The 14341-nt window shown below is 34.2% G+C and overlaps 1 protein-coding gene across 7 annotated transcripts in view; it reads right to left on the reverse strand.

Annotated features, from left to right (window-relative positions):
• The window catches only part of prkag2a (protein kinase, AMP-activated, gamma 2 non-catalytic subunit a), a 77328-nt gene that overhangs the window by 32659 nt on the left and 30328 nt on the right, over positions 1–14341 (reverse strand). For 2 of the 7 annotated variants that reach the window (XM_067377476.1, XM_067377474.1), the window contains exon 1: positions 11726–12187. The exons of 4 other annotated variants lie outside the window; for them this stretch is intronic. In XM_067377476.1, the coding sequence (XP_067233577.1) occupies positions 11726–11825 (100 nt within the window). In that variant the 5' untranslated portion in view covers positions 11826–12187. Of the gene's footprint in view, positions 1–11714; positions 12188–14341 lie in introns of those variants that run through there. One more of the 7 variants, XM_067377477.1, reaches the window with a different exon arrangement.

The raw sequence follows: 14341 nt of genomic DNA on the forward strand, positions 1-14341 counted from the left end.
TATCTATCTATACATGTCTCTATCTATCTATCTATACATACCTGTCTGTCTCTGTATCTGTTGAACTATCTATAAATTTATCTAGTTCTGTCTGTCTGTCTATCTATCTTTACTGTCTGTCTTTCTACCTGTTTATCTATCTTTTTTCTATATTTCTATCTTTACTGTCTGTCTGTCTGTCTGTCTATCTATTTATCTGTACCTGTCTGTCTGTCTCTATCTGTCGATCTATCTATAAATCTATCTAGTTATCTATCTTTACTGTCTGTCTCTTTACCTGTCTGTCTGTCTATCTATCTATCTATTTATCTATACCTGTCTGTCTCTATCTATCTATCTATCTATCTATCTATCTATCTATCTATCTATCTATCTATCTATCTATCTATCTATCTATCTATCTATCTTTACTGTCTGTCTATCTATACCTGTCTGTCTCTATCTGTCGATATATCTATAAATCTATCTTTACTGTCTGTCTCGCTACCTGTATGTCTGTCTGTCTGTCTGTCTGTCTGTCTGTCTATCTATCTATCTATCTATCTATCTATCTATCTATCTATCTATCTATCTATCTATCTATCTATCTATCTATCTATCTATCTATCTATCTATCTATCTATCTATCCTGTCAGTCTGTCTATCTGTCTATCTATCTATCTTTACTCTTTCCATCTGTCTGTCTGTCTATCTATCTATCTTTACTGTCTGTCTTTCTACCTGTCTGTCTGTCTGTCTGTCTGTCTCTCTACCTATAAATCTATCTAGTTCTGTCTATCTATCTGTCTATCTATACCTGTATCTATCTATCTATCTATCTATACATACCTGTCTGTCTCTGTATCTGTCGTACTATCTATAAATCTATCTAGTTCAGTCTATCTATACCTGTCTGTCTCTCTATCTGTCTCTCTATCTGTTGATCTATCTATCTATCTGTCTCTCTATCTGTTGATCTATCTGTCTCTCTATCTGTTGATCTATCTATCTATCTATCTTTCTATACATGTCTCTATCTATCTATCTATCTATCTATCTATCTATCTATCTATCTATCTATCTATCTATCTATCTATCTATCTATCTATCTATCTATCTATACATACCTGTCTGTCTCTGTATCTGTTGAACTATCTATACATTTATCTAGTTCTGTCTGTCTATCTATCTTTACTGTCTGTCTTTCTACCTGTTTATCTATCTTTATCTATTTCTATATTTCTATCTATCTTTACTGTCTGTCTGTCTGTCTATCTATTTATCTGTACCTGTCTGTCTGTCTCTATCTGTCGATCTATCTATAAATCTATCTAGTTATCTATCTTTACTGTCTGTCTCTTTACCTGTCTGTCTGTCTATCTATCTATCTATCTATTTATCTATACCTGTCTGTCTCTGTCTATCTATCTATCTATCTATCTATCTATCTATCTATCTATCTATCTATCTATCAATCTATCTATATATATATATATATATATATATATATATATATATATATATATATATATATATACCTGTCTGTCTCTGTATCTGTCGAACTATCTATAAATTTATCAAGTTCTAGCTATCTCTCCTGTCTGCATCTACCTGTTGATCTATATATCTAAATATCTATCTAGTTCTGTCTGTCTGTCTCTCTACCTGTCGCTCTATCTATCAATCTATCTATTGTGGGTGCAAAAGTGCCAAACAAAGTTGACTGATGAGCATATTTGGAAAAAAAAGATATGCATTTATTAAGCGTGAAAGAACGATCAAGGAATCCATTATAGATGTGCAATGAGAAATGATTAACAAGCCACCCTGACTACCTCAAGTCACTGCACCAAGCCATTATCTTCCCTCAGCCGAGACCACATGGCCATGGCTGTTGAATGAGTAAAGAGCTTATTTTATAGCAGTCAGGCATCAGCCCAGTAAACACATAATACACATAATAGGAAATAGACAGAAGGGGTGGGGGAACGTAGAGGGAGCTAAAAAGCAAGTCTCTGCAATGATGTCATAAGGATAGCAATAGCCCCTCGCCCCACCCAAATGCATCCACAGGGATTTAATATTCCCATTTTCTACACAAATTCACAGAGATCATTTACCATCAGGACCACAGAGTCACATGATCACTGCAGCAGAAAGTGTGCTTGATGTGAATGATGGGTGTTGCACAGCCAACGTAGATCCAGAGCTGAACAGAACACACCCAAAGGCCATACTTACAGGGCTAATCCAATTAAGCTCTCCTCATGAGCAATACAAGTGGCATATTTATGAAGCCATACTGCTATCAAATCATTTTAATATAATTATGGATAATAATCAAATCAAAATAAGGCTGGAGACAGGCCTAGTACAAAGGTTCCTTGATATTGTGTTATGCAAGATATACAAAACCTTGTTGTGTTCAATTCAAATGCATTTTAAGCAGATAAATACCAAGGTGATTTACCTCAAACATAATTGCTCATTCTAGAAGCATTGTCTCCATTGCATCATTAAGCTGACGTGCGCTTTTCATAAATTACCTTGACTGCGAATCACATTTAAAGCCTCTGAGGCCAATTTAATGGCTGAACTGAGGAAGAAATTTGAGCTTATTTAGCAGAATCTCAACCATTTATCACCCTACAAATCATGTTTCTGTTCATCTTATCAAATATGACATTATATTACAAGTCCACAGATAAAAATACGAAGAAAAAGGGACAATTGCATGCAGATGTTGAGAGAAACTTTTAGATACAGAGACACCAGAGGTCTTTTTTCTTTTTAAAGTTTTTTTATTTTTTATTATTTGGAATAATGTGCACTGATGAATGATTAGACTCAGAATGTCTATTAAAAAAGTAAACTGTCCATTTTGATTTGACTATAGGATGTGAACTTCACTCTGTAAAGATGGCACAATCCTGCACACACACTGCTATCTGCTATTTGATGTTTACCCTGCAGACAGAGGGTAACAACATTCACCCTCGGTGACCCGATGACCCTTGACCCAGTGTCAGATAAGTTAACCCAGCATTGCATACTTATAACCCCGCTCACGGGCAGAACACTTATTCAGTGAGCCATGACAAGTAAATCAATATTCCCGACACAAATCTTAAACTGCACTTGACCCTTTTTATTTTTTAGCATAATGTACCTGCGTTTAGATTTTGTCATATACTAAGCTTCAGACAAGTATTATATAGTATATAATATTTAAAACATGCTATATATTAATAATATTATATTATTAATTCACACAGCATTGGTTTTTAACAGGTGATACAAGTAATACAACACTCACTACACACTCACAAAGGCCTGATCACAGTCAGATCAACCAGCACTGACCTCTTCATTTGCCTTTTCTGCCTGACTGTCTTTCTCTTGCTTGGAATGAACTAGAACCAAAGTCTTTTACATATATCAGCTGAGTCAACACATGTGCATTATGTGCTTTTTGGAATTGATGTGCTTCTAATGTCACACAACTAGATGAAAGGTTTCATAGCTAGGTCATGCTAAGCATTTTCCATTGTTGAGTTCACATGTGGGTAAAGATTGTAAGATATCATCAGACATGCATGGGAACAAGCACATTTTCTCAAGATAAAAACAGTTTTAAGTCCTGTGCAGAAATGATAGCAAAGATGTCTTGAAGACATAATACAGACAAAGATGTGGATCTTATCAAATTTTCAAGGGCAGTTCTGGATCAATAAGGACTCAGTAAGCCGAGCAGCGCCCCCTAAAGCTATTTATGCAGAACTGCACATGGTAAAAACTGGGACAGCTGAACGGCTAGATATGAATATAACAGCAGTCTGTTTTCTAACCCTTTTAGCAAGCCATTAAGTTTTTTTTTTTCTGCCTTTAGAGCTGTGTTACTATGCTATATTTTGATGTTCTCTTTCCAGTGTGACATTTACAAGAATCAATATCACATGTGATTATTTGATTAGAATGCATTTTACATTAAAAAAAAAATAAAAAAGGTAAAATTTTATTATTTTATTAATTTATTATTTTAATTAATTTTTATTAAATCTAAAAAAATTTAAAATAAAATTTTACTTAATGAATTAAAATTTTTATTAGTATTAATGAAATAAATGAGAATTAATGCACATGAGATAGTTTGAAACTATGTAAAAACATTATATCAAAGATTATTCATTAAAATATATTAAAAATAAATAAATATAAAACAGAATCCATATATACTACAGTATCCAGTACACATGCAGTACTCTAGTATTTGCTTCCGAACATAGCTAGTGTGTCCTGTGAATCAAAGTGCGTGTTCAGAGTTAAAATACGACGATGAGGATGCAGCTGAAAGCTGCTGGGATTGTCTCTCGGCCTGATGACATTCATCCATGTGTCACAAAGTCCGGCTGTTCTCCCAGCAGGCACCATCTACATGTCATAGTGACGCCTGTCAAAATCCATTAAACTGACCAATAGGATTGCAATTTCTCATGCGGTGTGTGACATTCACAACACGTGAGAGTTAGCGCTTGCTGTTCTCATTTTCAGCACACGGCCGCTTTTAAAGCAAAACTCAGATTTATTTTTAGAGCCTAGTCTTTATATTTGGATTCTAGTCCAGAAGCTGCAATTTAAAGGGTGCAGAGGTGATTCACAGTTCCTTCATCACACTCGCAAAGGGGCAGTTTTTTTATAGCAGTACCATGTAGGTTAAAAGAAAAATAAATGAAAGAAACCAGACTTGCTCTAAATAAAATATGATTGCCAGGGTGTTACAGGTGTTTGGATTGTACAAACCAGATTCCAAGAAAGTTGGGACACTGTACAAATTCTGAATAAAAAACAGAATACAATGATGTGGAAGTTTCAAATTTCAATATTTTATTCAGAATACAACATAGATGACATATCAAATGTTTAAACTGAGAAAATGTATCATTTTAAGGGAAAAATAAGTTTATTTTAAATTTCATCTCAAAAAAGTTGGGACAAGGCCATGTTTACCACTGTGTGGCGTCGCCTCTTCTTTTTATAACAGTCTGCAAACGTCTGGGGACTGAGGAGACAAGTTGCTCAAGTTCAGGAATAGGAATGTTGTCCCATTCTTGTCTAATACAGGCTTCTAGTTGCTCAACTGTCTTAGGTCATCTTGGTCGCATCTTCCTCTTTATGATGCACCAAATGTTTTCTATGGGTGAAAGATCTGGACTGCAGGCTGGCCATTTCAGTACCCGGATCCTTCTTCTACGCAGCCATGATGTTGTAATTGATGCAGTATGTGGTCTGGCATTGTCATGTTGGAAAATGCAAGGTCTTCCCTGAAAGAGATGATGTCTGCATGGGAGCATATGTTGTTCTAGAACTTGGATATACCTTTCAGCATTGATGGTGCCTTTCCAGATGTGTAAGCTGCCCATGCCACACGCACTCATGCAACCCCATACCATCAGAGATGCAGGCTTCTGAACTGAGCGCTGATAACAACTTGGGTTGTCCTTGTCCTCTTTAGTCTGGATGACATGACGTCCCAGTTTTCCAAAAAGAACTTCAAATTTTGATTCGTCTGACCACAGAACAGTTTTCCACTTTGCCACAGTCCATTTTAAATGAGCCTTGGCCCAGAGAAAACGCCTGCGCTTCTGGATCATGTTTAGATATGGCTTCTTTTTTGACCTATATAGTTTTAGCCGGCAACGTCGAATGGCATGGTGGATTGTGTTCACTGACAATGTTATCTGGAAGTATTCCTGAGCCCATGTTGTGATTTCCATTACAGTAGCATTCCTGTATGTGATGCAGTGCCGTCTAAGGGCCTGAAGATCACGGGCATCCAGTATGGTTTTCCGGCCTTGACCCTTACGCACAGAGATTGTTCCAGATTCTCTGAATCTTTGGATGATATTATGCACTGTAGATGATGATAACTTCAAACTCTTTGCAATTTTTCTCTGAGAAACTCCTTTCTGATATTGCTCCACTATTTTTCGCTGCAGCATTGGGGGAATTGGTGATCTTCTGCCCATCTTGACTTCTGAGAGACACTGCCACTCTGAGAGGCTCTTTTTATACCCAATAATGTTGCCAATTGACCTAATAAGTTGCAAATTGGTCCTTCAGCTGTTCCTTATATGTACATTTAACTTTTCCGGCCTCTTATTGCTACCTGTCCCAACTTTTTTGGAATGTGTAGCTCTCATGAGCTCTCAATGAGCCAATATTTGGCATGACATTTCAAAATGTCTCATTTTCAACATTTGATATGTTATCTATATTCTATTGTGAATAAAATATAAGTTTATGAGATTTGTAAATTATTGCATTCCTTTTTTATTCACAATTTGTACAGTGTCCCAACTTTTTTGGAATCGGTTTGTATTTGCCATGTTGCTGTGTGGTTGCTATGTCATTACTAGGGTGTTGCTGTGCTGTTTTACCGAAAAAAATAGAATGATAATGCGATGCCATTATTCATGAGATGACAAAGTTGAATTTTCAGCATCATTACTCCAGTCCTCAGGGTCACATAATCCTTCAGAAATCAATCTAATATGCTGATTTGCTGCTTAAGAGACATTTATTATTATTATCAGTGTTGAAAACAGTTGAGTGGCCTAACACTTTTGTTGTGACTGCGATACATATTTTATGAATAGAAAGAATTTATTTGAAATAGAATTTTTTTGTAACATTATAAATGTCTTTACTGTCGCTTTTGACCCATTTAATGCATCCTTGCTGAATAAAAATATTAATTTCTTTAAAAAAAAAAAGACTGACCCCCAAGTTTTTGAAAGTAAGTGTAATTCTTGTCTTAAAATCCCCCTGTAGTCATTCATTTTATTCCTTAAAATACCAAAATGACATATTTAAACATTTTTTCCTATGAAAAATGTTTCTTCATGCCTGCTTGAATGTAACTCTACACCCTTGCCTCATTTAATATACACGGATTAATGAATATGCAAATTAGCCCCACCTCAGAGATCCACTCGGTCAACTTACTGAGGTAAACGCTGCTCAATGGTATCACTCTTTACAACATCAAACACATAACGGTAATAATATGATTAGCTTTTTGCTTGACTACGTTATCAAACAGCTAATAATGTGTTGCTAATGCTACACAAACCATGTTCCCTTTCGCCGTTTCAGAGTCAGACAGCTGCCTTCTAACAATCAGTATCCTTACAAACGCTTTAAAAAACTCAGAACGTCAGTGGAGAAAGGCTTATAGTTAGTTCATCATAACATCGTAACATACATCATACACCCACCATTTAGCTAAATCTACACGATTTTTCATATCAACAGAATGTTAATGTTAATGATATGCTAAAGCCCTCCGGCATGTTGACGTGATTGGTTACAAGGTAGATTGTGACGTCACAGACACCATTTTTTTGTTTGAGACTGTCCTTTTTCACTGCAGTTTTAAGAAGAAAATACTCAGCAATGGTGTACACATATGCATTTGCACATGGTTTGTCCTAAAGCATATTAAAAAAAACACATAGGCATACAAACAACATTAAAAACTTGACTTTCACCACAGGGGGTCTTTAAACATGCACCATATTGTTATGCTGTAACTGTCTGTCAAGTGATGTGTGAGTGTATTGTTTTTCTCACCATTTTTTAACACTTATTTATTATGGACATTGAAATAGGAAAAAAAAAAGAATGAATGGGTGTGTAACATGTCTCAGATCAGTGAGGGACATCCTCCAATTGGCATTTGCACTACGTCCTGACATTTTCAGCCGCTAACTGCTAATTTGTGTCTCTCTATCATCCATCAGTCTGTCAGCTTTTCAATATCACTCCAACATCCAGCCCTGCTCACAGAGGGCAAGTATGATCCACTCTTCCCCTTCTTTTGCTCTCTCCCTTTCCTTTCTGTCAATTGTTTTTCCATCCCCTGACTGTTAGATAAAGAGTGAAACGTGATCTGTTGGTTAATGTAGATAAGTGGCTGGTTGTAGTGGATACACTCGGATACAGCAGCATCTGTCTCACTAAGAAGCAAAAAGGCTGCATTTCTATGCTATACACTGCCATTCAAACGTTAAAAATGTTTTTGAAATAGGTCTCTTATGTGTAGAAGCTTGTTTCTGCAATGGAATAAAACAATTTAAAAGATAATAGTGACTTTTTGTCTCACGATTGTGAGTTTATATCTCGCAATTCTGATTTTTTCCCAGAATTGCAAGATGTAAACTTGCAATTGCAAGAAATAAAGTCAGAATTGTAAGATATAAACTCAAAAGTCTGGCTTTTTTCTCGCAATTCTCACTTTCTCGCTTTTCTGACAATTCTGTCAGAATTTCATGATATAATTGCAATTGTGTTATAAAGTCAGAATTGCGAGATGTAAACTCACAATTGTGAGAAAAAAGTCAGAATTGTGAGATAAAAAGTTGCAATTACCTTTTTTATGTTTTATTCAGCAGCTGATTATTTTTTCAGTATCATTACTCCAGTCTTTAGTCACATGATCCTTTTAAAATCATGCTAATTTGGTGCTCAAGAAACATTTATTATTATCAATTTTAAAAACAGTTGTGCTGCTTAATTATAATTTTAAATGTCTTTACTGTCACTTTTCATCAGTTTAATGCATCCTTGCTAAATAAAAGTATACTTTCTTTAAAAAAAAAAAGAAAAAAAAAAAAAAACTTTCTTCAAACTTGAAATTACGGAAGAGGATTAGGGCCAAGCAATAATAAAAAAATAAAACCATCTCAAGATTAAAGTTGTAAAATTTCAAGAAAAAAAGTCGAGATAAAATGTTGAGAATAAACTCGTTAAATTACGAGAAAAAAACTTGTTAAATTTCGAGAAAAAAGTCGAGATAAAATGTTGAGAATAAAGTCATTAAATTACGAGAAAAAAGTCGTTAAATTACGAGAACAAATTTGTTAAATTATGAGAAAAATGTCGTTAAATTTCGAGAAAAAAGTCGAGATAAAATGTTGAGAATAAAGTCATTAAATTACAAGAAAAAAGTCGTTAAATTACGAGAACAAATTTGTTAAATTATGAGAAAAATGTCATTAAATTTGGAGAAAAAAGTCAAGATAAAATGTTGAAAATAAAGTCATTAAATTACGAGAAAAAAGTCGTTAAATTACAAGAACAAATTCGTTAAATTATGAGAAAAATGTTGTTAAATTTGGAGAAAAAAGTCGAGATAAAATGTTGAGAATAAAGTCATTAAATTACGAGAAAAAAGTCGCTAAATTACGAGAACAAATTCGTTAAATTATGAGAAAAATTTCGTTAAATTTTGAGAAAAAAGTCGAGAAAATGTTGAGAATAAAGTCATTAAATTATGAGAAAAAAGTTCTTAAATTTAATGACTTTTTTCTCGTAATTTAACGAGTTTATTCTCAACATTTTATCTCGACTTTTTTCTTGAAATTTAACAACTTTAATCTCGAGATGGTTTTATTTTTTTATTATTGCTTGGCCCTAATCCTCTTCCGTATGAAATGGTAGTGTATAATGTGAGACAGTATAAATGCGTGAATCGATTCATACAATAGTAGTTGTATTTGTATAAAACATACTGTTATATAAGAATGTGGTCATACCACCCACTAACACCAGCCTTCCTCACTAACAGGTAACAACACAATTTCATTAAGTCTCTATAATTAGGTATAATTAAATGTGGGTGGCCCAACGTTTTATCGTTTTGACATCCCTTAATTATTTCCTCTAAAGCAGAGATGGGATAATGCATGTCATGCTCTCATAAAACACAGGAAGTAAACAAAGTCACACACATATTAAAGTGAATATGATGAAAAGACTAAAGGAAGCCAGTTTCCACCTATATAAAAATGTCATTTCAACATTATATGTCACAATATCTCCCTGTGTGACTTTATATCCCACAATTTGACTAACAGTTTCTTATTTTAAACTCTTTTAAACTCATAATTACCTTTTTTCTCAGGGGATGAAATAGGCTTCATATATACTGGTCTGTGACGCACATTGACATTCCCAAACACCGTATATAAACAAAACACAACACCACATGGCAGATGTTCATTCTAGCAAACACCGCTTAGACAGGCTGTTTGAGGTAAAAACGCAAATAAAGAATAAATGTCATTTAATGTGTATGTTTTGTGTGTGTGAGACCCAATTTGCAGTGGCAAACCGCTGTTAGCCCTTGTTATTTCCTCTCAGCACCATGTCATTTTTATATTTTAATGAGTCCCACTGAAACTCACTCTCAGCAGACTGTAAATAACAACTCCCATTATTAATATCAGGATTAGCCCTTCACAATCATTAAACCTGAAGAAGACAGAACATCCGATTTAGAAAAGTCACACAAATCTTAACAGCTTTAATGGCTTTGTTGATCCACATTGCAGACATGCTTAATTTTTGGAACTTGGCACATTCTGAATGAATTCACCCTATTTTGAAACATTACAAAATACATATTTTAAGAAAGTCTAGGGCTCTGGTAATCATCTTGCAAGAGGTTTAATTGACAGATTGCACTGAGAGATGAGGTCTAGAGGCTTCTTGACATAAAATTCACAGGTAAAGGCTTCTGCTCGCTCTTATTGTGCAAATCCATCGACACACAAGGGAAATGAGACTCTTCAAGTTCTGAGATCTGAATTGGCCTACTTATGGTGTAGCGTGAATATAAGACTGAAAGTTCAAGAAAGGTTTTTGTAATTTCATACAGACTTTTCGCTTTTCACTTCTCAAAAAGAAAGAAGATTTGAAATGCAGTGGCCTTAGACACCTAAAAAAAATTGTTGCATTAGATAACAAAATATCAAACTAAGTGTTTATGCAAAAAAAAAAAAAAAAAAACATTTCTCATCCATTTTTGTAACTATTTTTTAACTTAGTGGTGATTTTTAGTGGACATATGAAGTCAGTTTTCCTCAAGTTCCTAGTTCATCATACCAACTATGAACATGTTCCACTAATGTTTGACAACCATATCCAAATACTTTTTGTCTTCCCTTCGAGAATTATTTGTTTTACAATAAGCATTTCAATGTCAAACCTGATTTAATGTTTTGTTCACTGTTCATTGTATCAATATTTTATATATATATATATATATATGTATATATATATATATATTCAAACGTTTTAGATTGCTAAGATTTTTAAAATGTTTTTTAATGCCTTTTCTGCTCTTAAAGCTGCATTTATTGGATTAAAAAGTAATATTGTGAAATATTTTTACAATAAAAATAAGCTGTTTTCTATTTGAATATATTTTAAAATGTAATTTATTCCTGTGATGCAAAGCTGAATTTTCAGCATCATTACTCCAGTCTTCAGTGTCACATGATCCTTCACAAATCATTCATATGCTGATTTGCTCCTCAATGAACATTTATTATTATTATCAATGTTGAAAACATTGATAATTTTTATTGTTATGAACAATAGAAAGTTCAAAAGAACAGCATTTATCTGAAAGACAAAACTTTTGTAACATTATAAATGTCTTTTTAATCAATTTATTGCATCCTTGCTGAATAAAATTATTAACAGTCTATGGAAGCCCATTTCCACCTTCATAAAAAAGTAATTGCAAACTTGTATTTCACAATCTGAAAATGTAACTTATTTTGTGTCTTGTATATATTACATTTTAATATTTTTCTTTACAAAAAATAGTCACATGGAAAAATGCATGTAAAAATAATTAAAAACTATGCAGCAAAATAAGTCTTAACTGCCATCTTACTGGTTCCCAGAAGGCCGTGGGGCTCTGACTGCCGTCTCCCTGTCCGCCCCTCTTGGTCCTTGCGCTTTTTGATCCCTCTCAGGCTGCTAAATCGTTTCATGGATGGTGAGGGAGTGAGGAGAGACTGTGGACAGTGCAATAGGTCATGCCGTACTCATAGACAGCGCTGGATCTCTTCAGTTACCTCCGGGCCTTGGATCAGTATCACCCAATCTTCGTGCCAGTGACAGGTGCTCTTCAAGGATTATTCCATACTCTTCATCCAAAGTCCTTCCTTCAGAGTTCTTCAACTTCTTTTTCTTTCCGCTTTCTCTCTGACAGACTCTTGCTTCTGTTTCAGTTCTGAATCAGTGGTCGGGCGGCTGCAGATTGTCAAGTGCAGCTGTGTGTATGCCAGCATGTGCGTGCGTGTGTGTGTGTGTGTGTGTGTGTGTGTGTGTGTGTGTGTGTGAATGCATGCCTTCAAAACAGCATGTGTAACAAGGAGACTGTAAAACGAAACCGACCCATGCTTGGTTAGGAATTGCTGGTGATTGGCCAAACAGTGGTAAACCACACCCACTCATGAATATTTAATTTCCTTTCATTTATATTAAGTGTTGTGGATCTGCATGAGTGAACTGTTCTGTGTTTTAATGGATTTATATTATAAGACTAAGAAAATGAGAATGAAAATGACCATCCAGTGAGGCAACTTAACTTTCTTAAAATGAAAGAAGCTTTTACTTTAATGTGGTCGCTGACTTCCTCTGATTTGGGGTCAGTTGATTTTAATAAAATCACATTAAGGTGAAAACAAAAGTCAGGGGACCATAAAATAGGATTTAACCTTTCCAAATACTTTGCCAAACTGAAATTAATTCAGCACCGTGGGAGAACATTCCTGTTTAATGCAAGGTCAAGTCTTATTTCTTTGCTCATTAGTGCTGCAACCTAAGGTTTAAGGTAGTACAGAGTAATACATAGATTTATACAGAAAATAAGTCAATATTATATTATATATATATATATATATATATATATATATATATATATATATATATATATATATATATATATATATATATTAGAAATTAGAATGATTTCTGATGGATTATGTATTTATATATGTGACCCGTGCTGACGAAACAAGTCGAAATGCGTACAGGCTAATTTCAAGCTATACGCAAAACCAGTCAAAAATTTTGTGCGAATTTGAGGTTTTCACAAAAATGAGTTCATAAAGCTCTCATCTAGCAATCCCAATGCTTCAAATAGTAATTAAACATCTAAAAGTATCCTTATTTATGAGTACTTTTCCTTTGTCCATGAAAAATGCCATTTTTCTCTGCTCGCTTCACTCGCGCTTCCCCTCAGCAACTTCCTCATTAGTCCAAGTTTGGTATTGTTTTAAATCACAGCATTCCAACTTTGAGAATATTCTTAGAGAATTCTTGATAGCATGAGTCTGAACCAATGAAATGTGATTTTTAAACTCATGCTGATGTAAACAAATCCATTTTAATCGTTCCGAAGTGCGCGCACAAAGACGCCTCAGACAGCGTGCAATCCCAATATACACATATAAATAGAATTACAGTACTTAATATTGAAGTAAAATATTGAAAAAAAAAAAAAAAAAAGTGATATTAACAGGGATTTTAAGGTATGGTTGCTTGGTGATTTTGTTTTGGAACCTTCAGAAAACTTTAACTCAAATTTTTCTCAAAATTGACTTTGCTGACTCTATTGACTTCAAACAAGTGTAGCTCAGTCATTTATTATCGGATTCCAACAAATCATACAGTACACTCCCCCTCAAAAGGTTGGAAACGCCCTAGAAAAGTGGGGTTTTGGACAATATTGGCATGAATCCTTTTTAATTTGTGATAATTTTGCACTGATAAGGGACAACACAAACTACAAAAACATATTTTATCACATAAACAGTTTATACACAGAAAAAACTTAAATTTTTGATTCATCAAAATATCCACCATTAGCAGCTATCTGACCTAAAGTGGGTTCAAATTGGTTCATTGTATTCTAAACTTAATTGGCAATCGATTGTTGAAGCTATTAAGGTTTGCTGACCCAAAAATCTTTTACAAACCTGGGCCAAGTTAACAGTAACCAGGCATCACAGCTGGCAAAGGGGCATGTCTGACTTTGACATGTATATATTGCCATTATTATGTAATCAAAATGAAAATTATTATTGCTGGTCTTCAATGATAATGTCAAGTTACTTTAATCTATTTGCACCAAAAATTGATACAGATTTATGCTGATATTGTCCAAAAACACACTTTGCTAGGGGTGTTTTCCCTAAAAAAAAAAATTGTATTTTTGCTAATTGCGACTCATTTTGCCAGCACGGGTCATATATATATTTATATATACATGCAAATCTTTTTAATCATTAATGGCACACTGTTGCTGGCACTTACACTTGTAAGTAATGAAACTTCATTAAGCTTTAAAAGTGTTCCTGTATTATTTATTGGTACCGTACACTTGTCTGCTCTACTCTGACTGTAATGTAAACTGACCTTTACTTAAAATAGGTGCAGAAAATAACAGAGCAAATCTGTATCTTGCCCTGTAAAATAGCAAATCTGGAAGTCTCCAAAATAA

This window comes from Chanodichthys erythropterus, chromosome 23 (genome assembly GCF_024489055.1).
Source record: "Chanodichthys erythropterus isolate Z2021 chromosome 23, ASM2448905v1, whole genome shotgun sequence".
Classification (NCBI taxonomy): Eukaryota; Metazoa; Chordata; class Actinopteri; order Cypriniformes; family Xenocyprididae; genus Chanodichthys; species Chanodichthys erythropterus.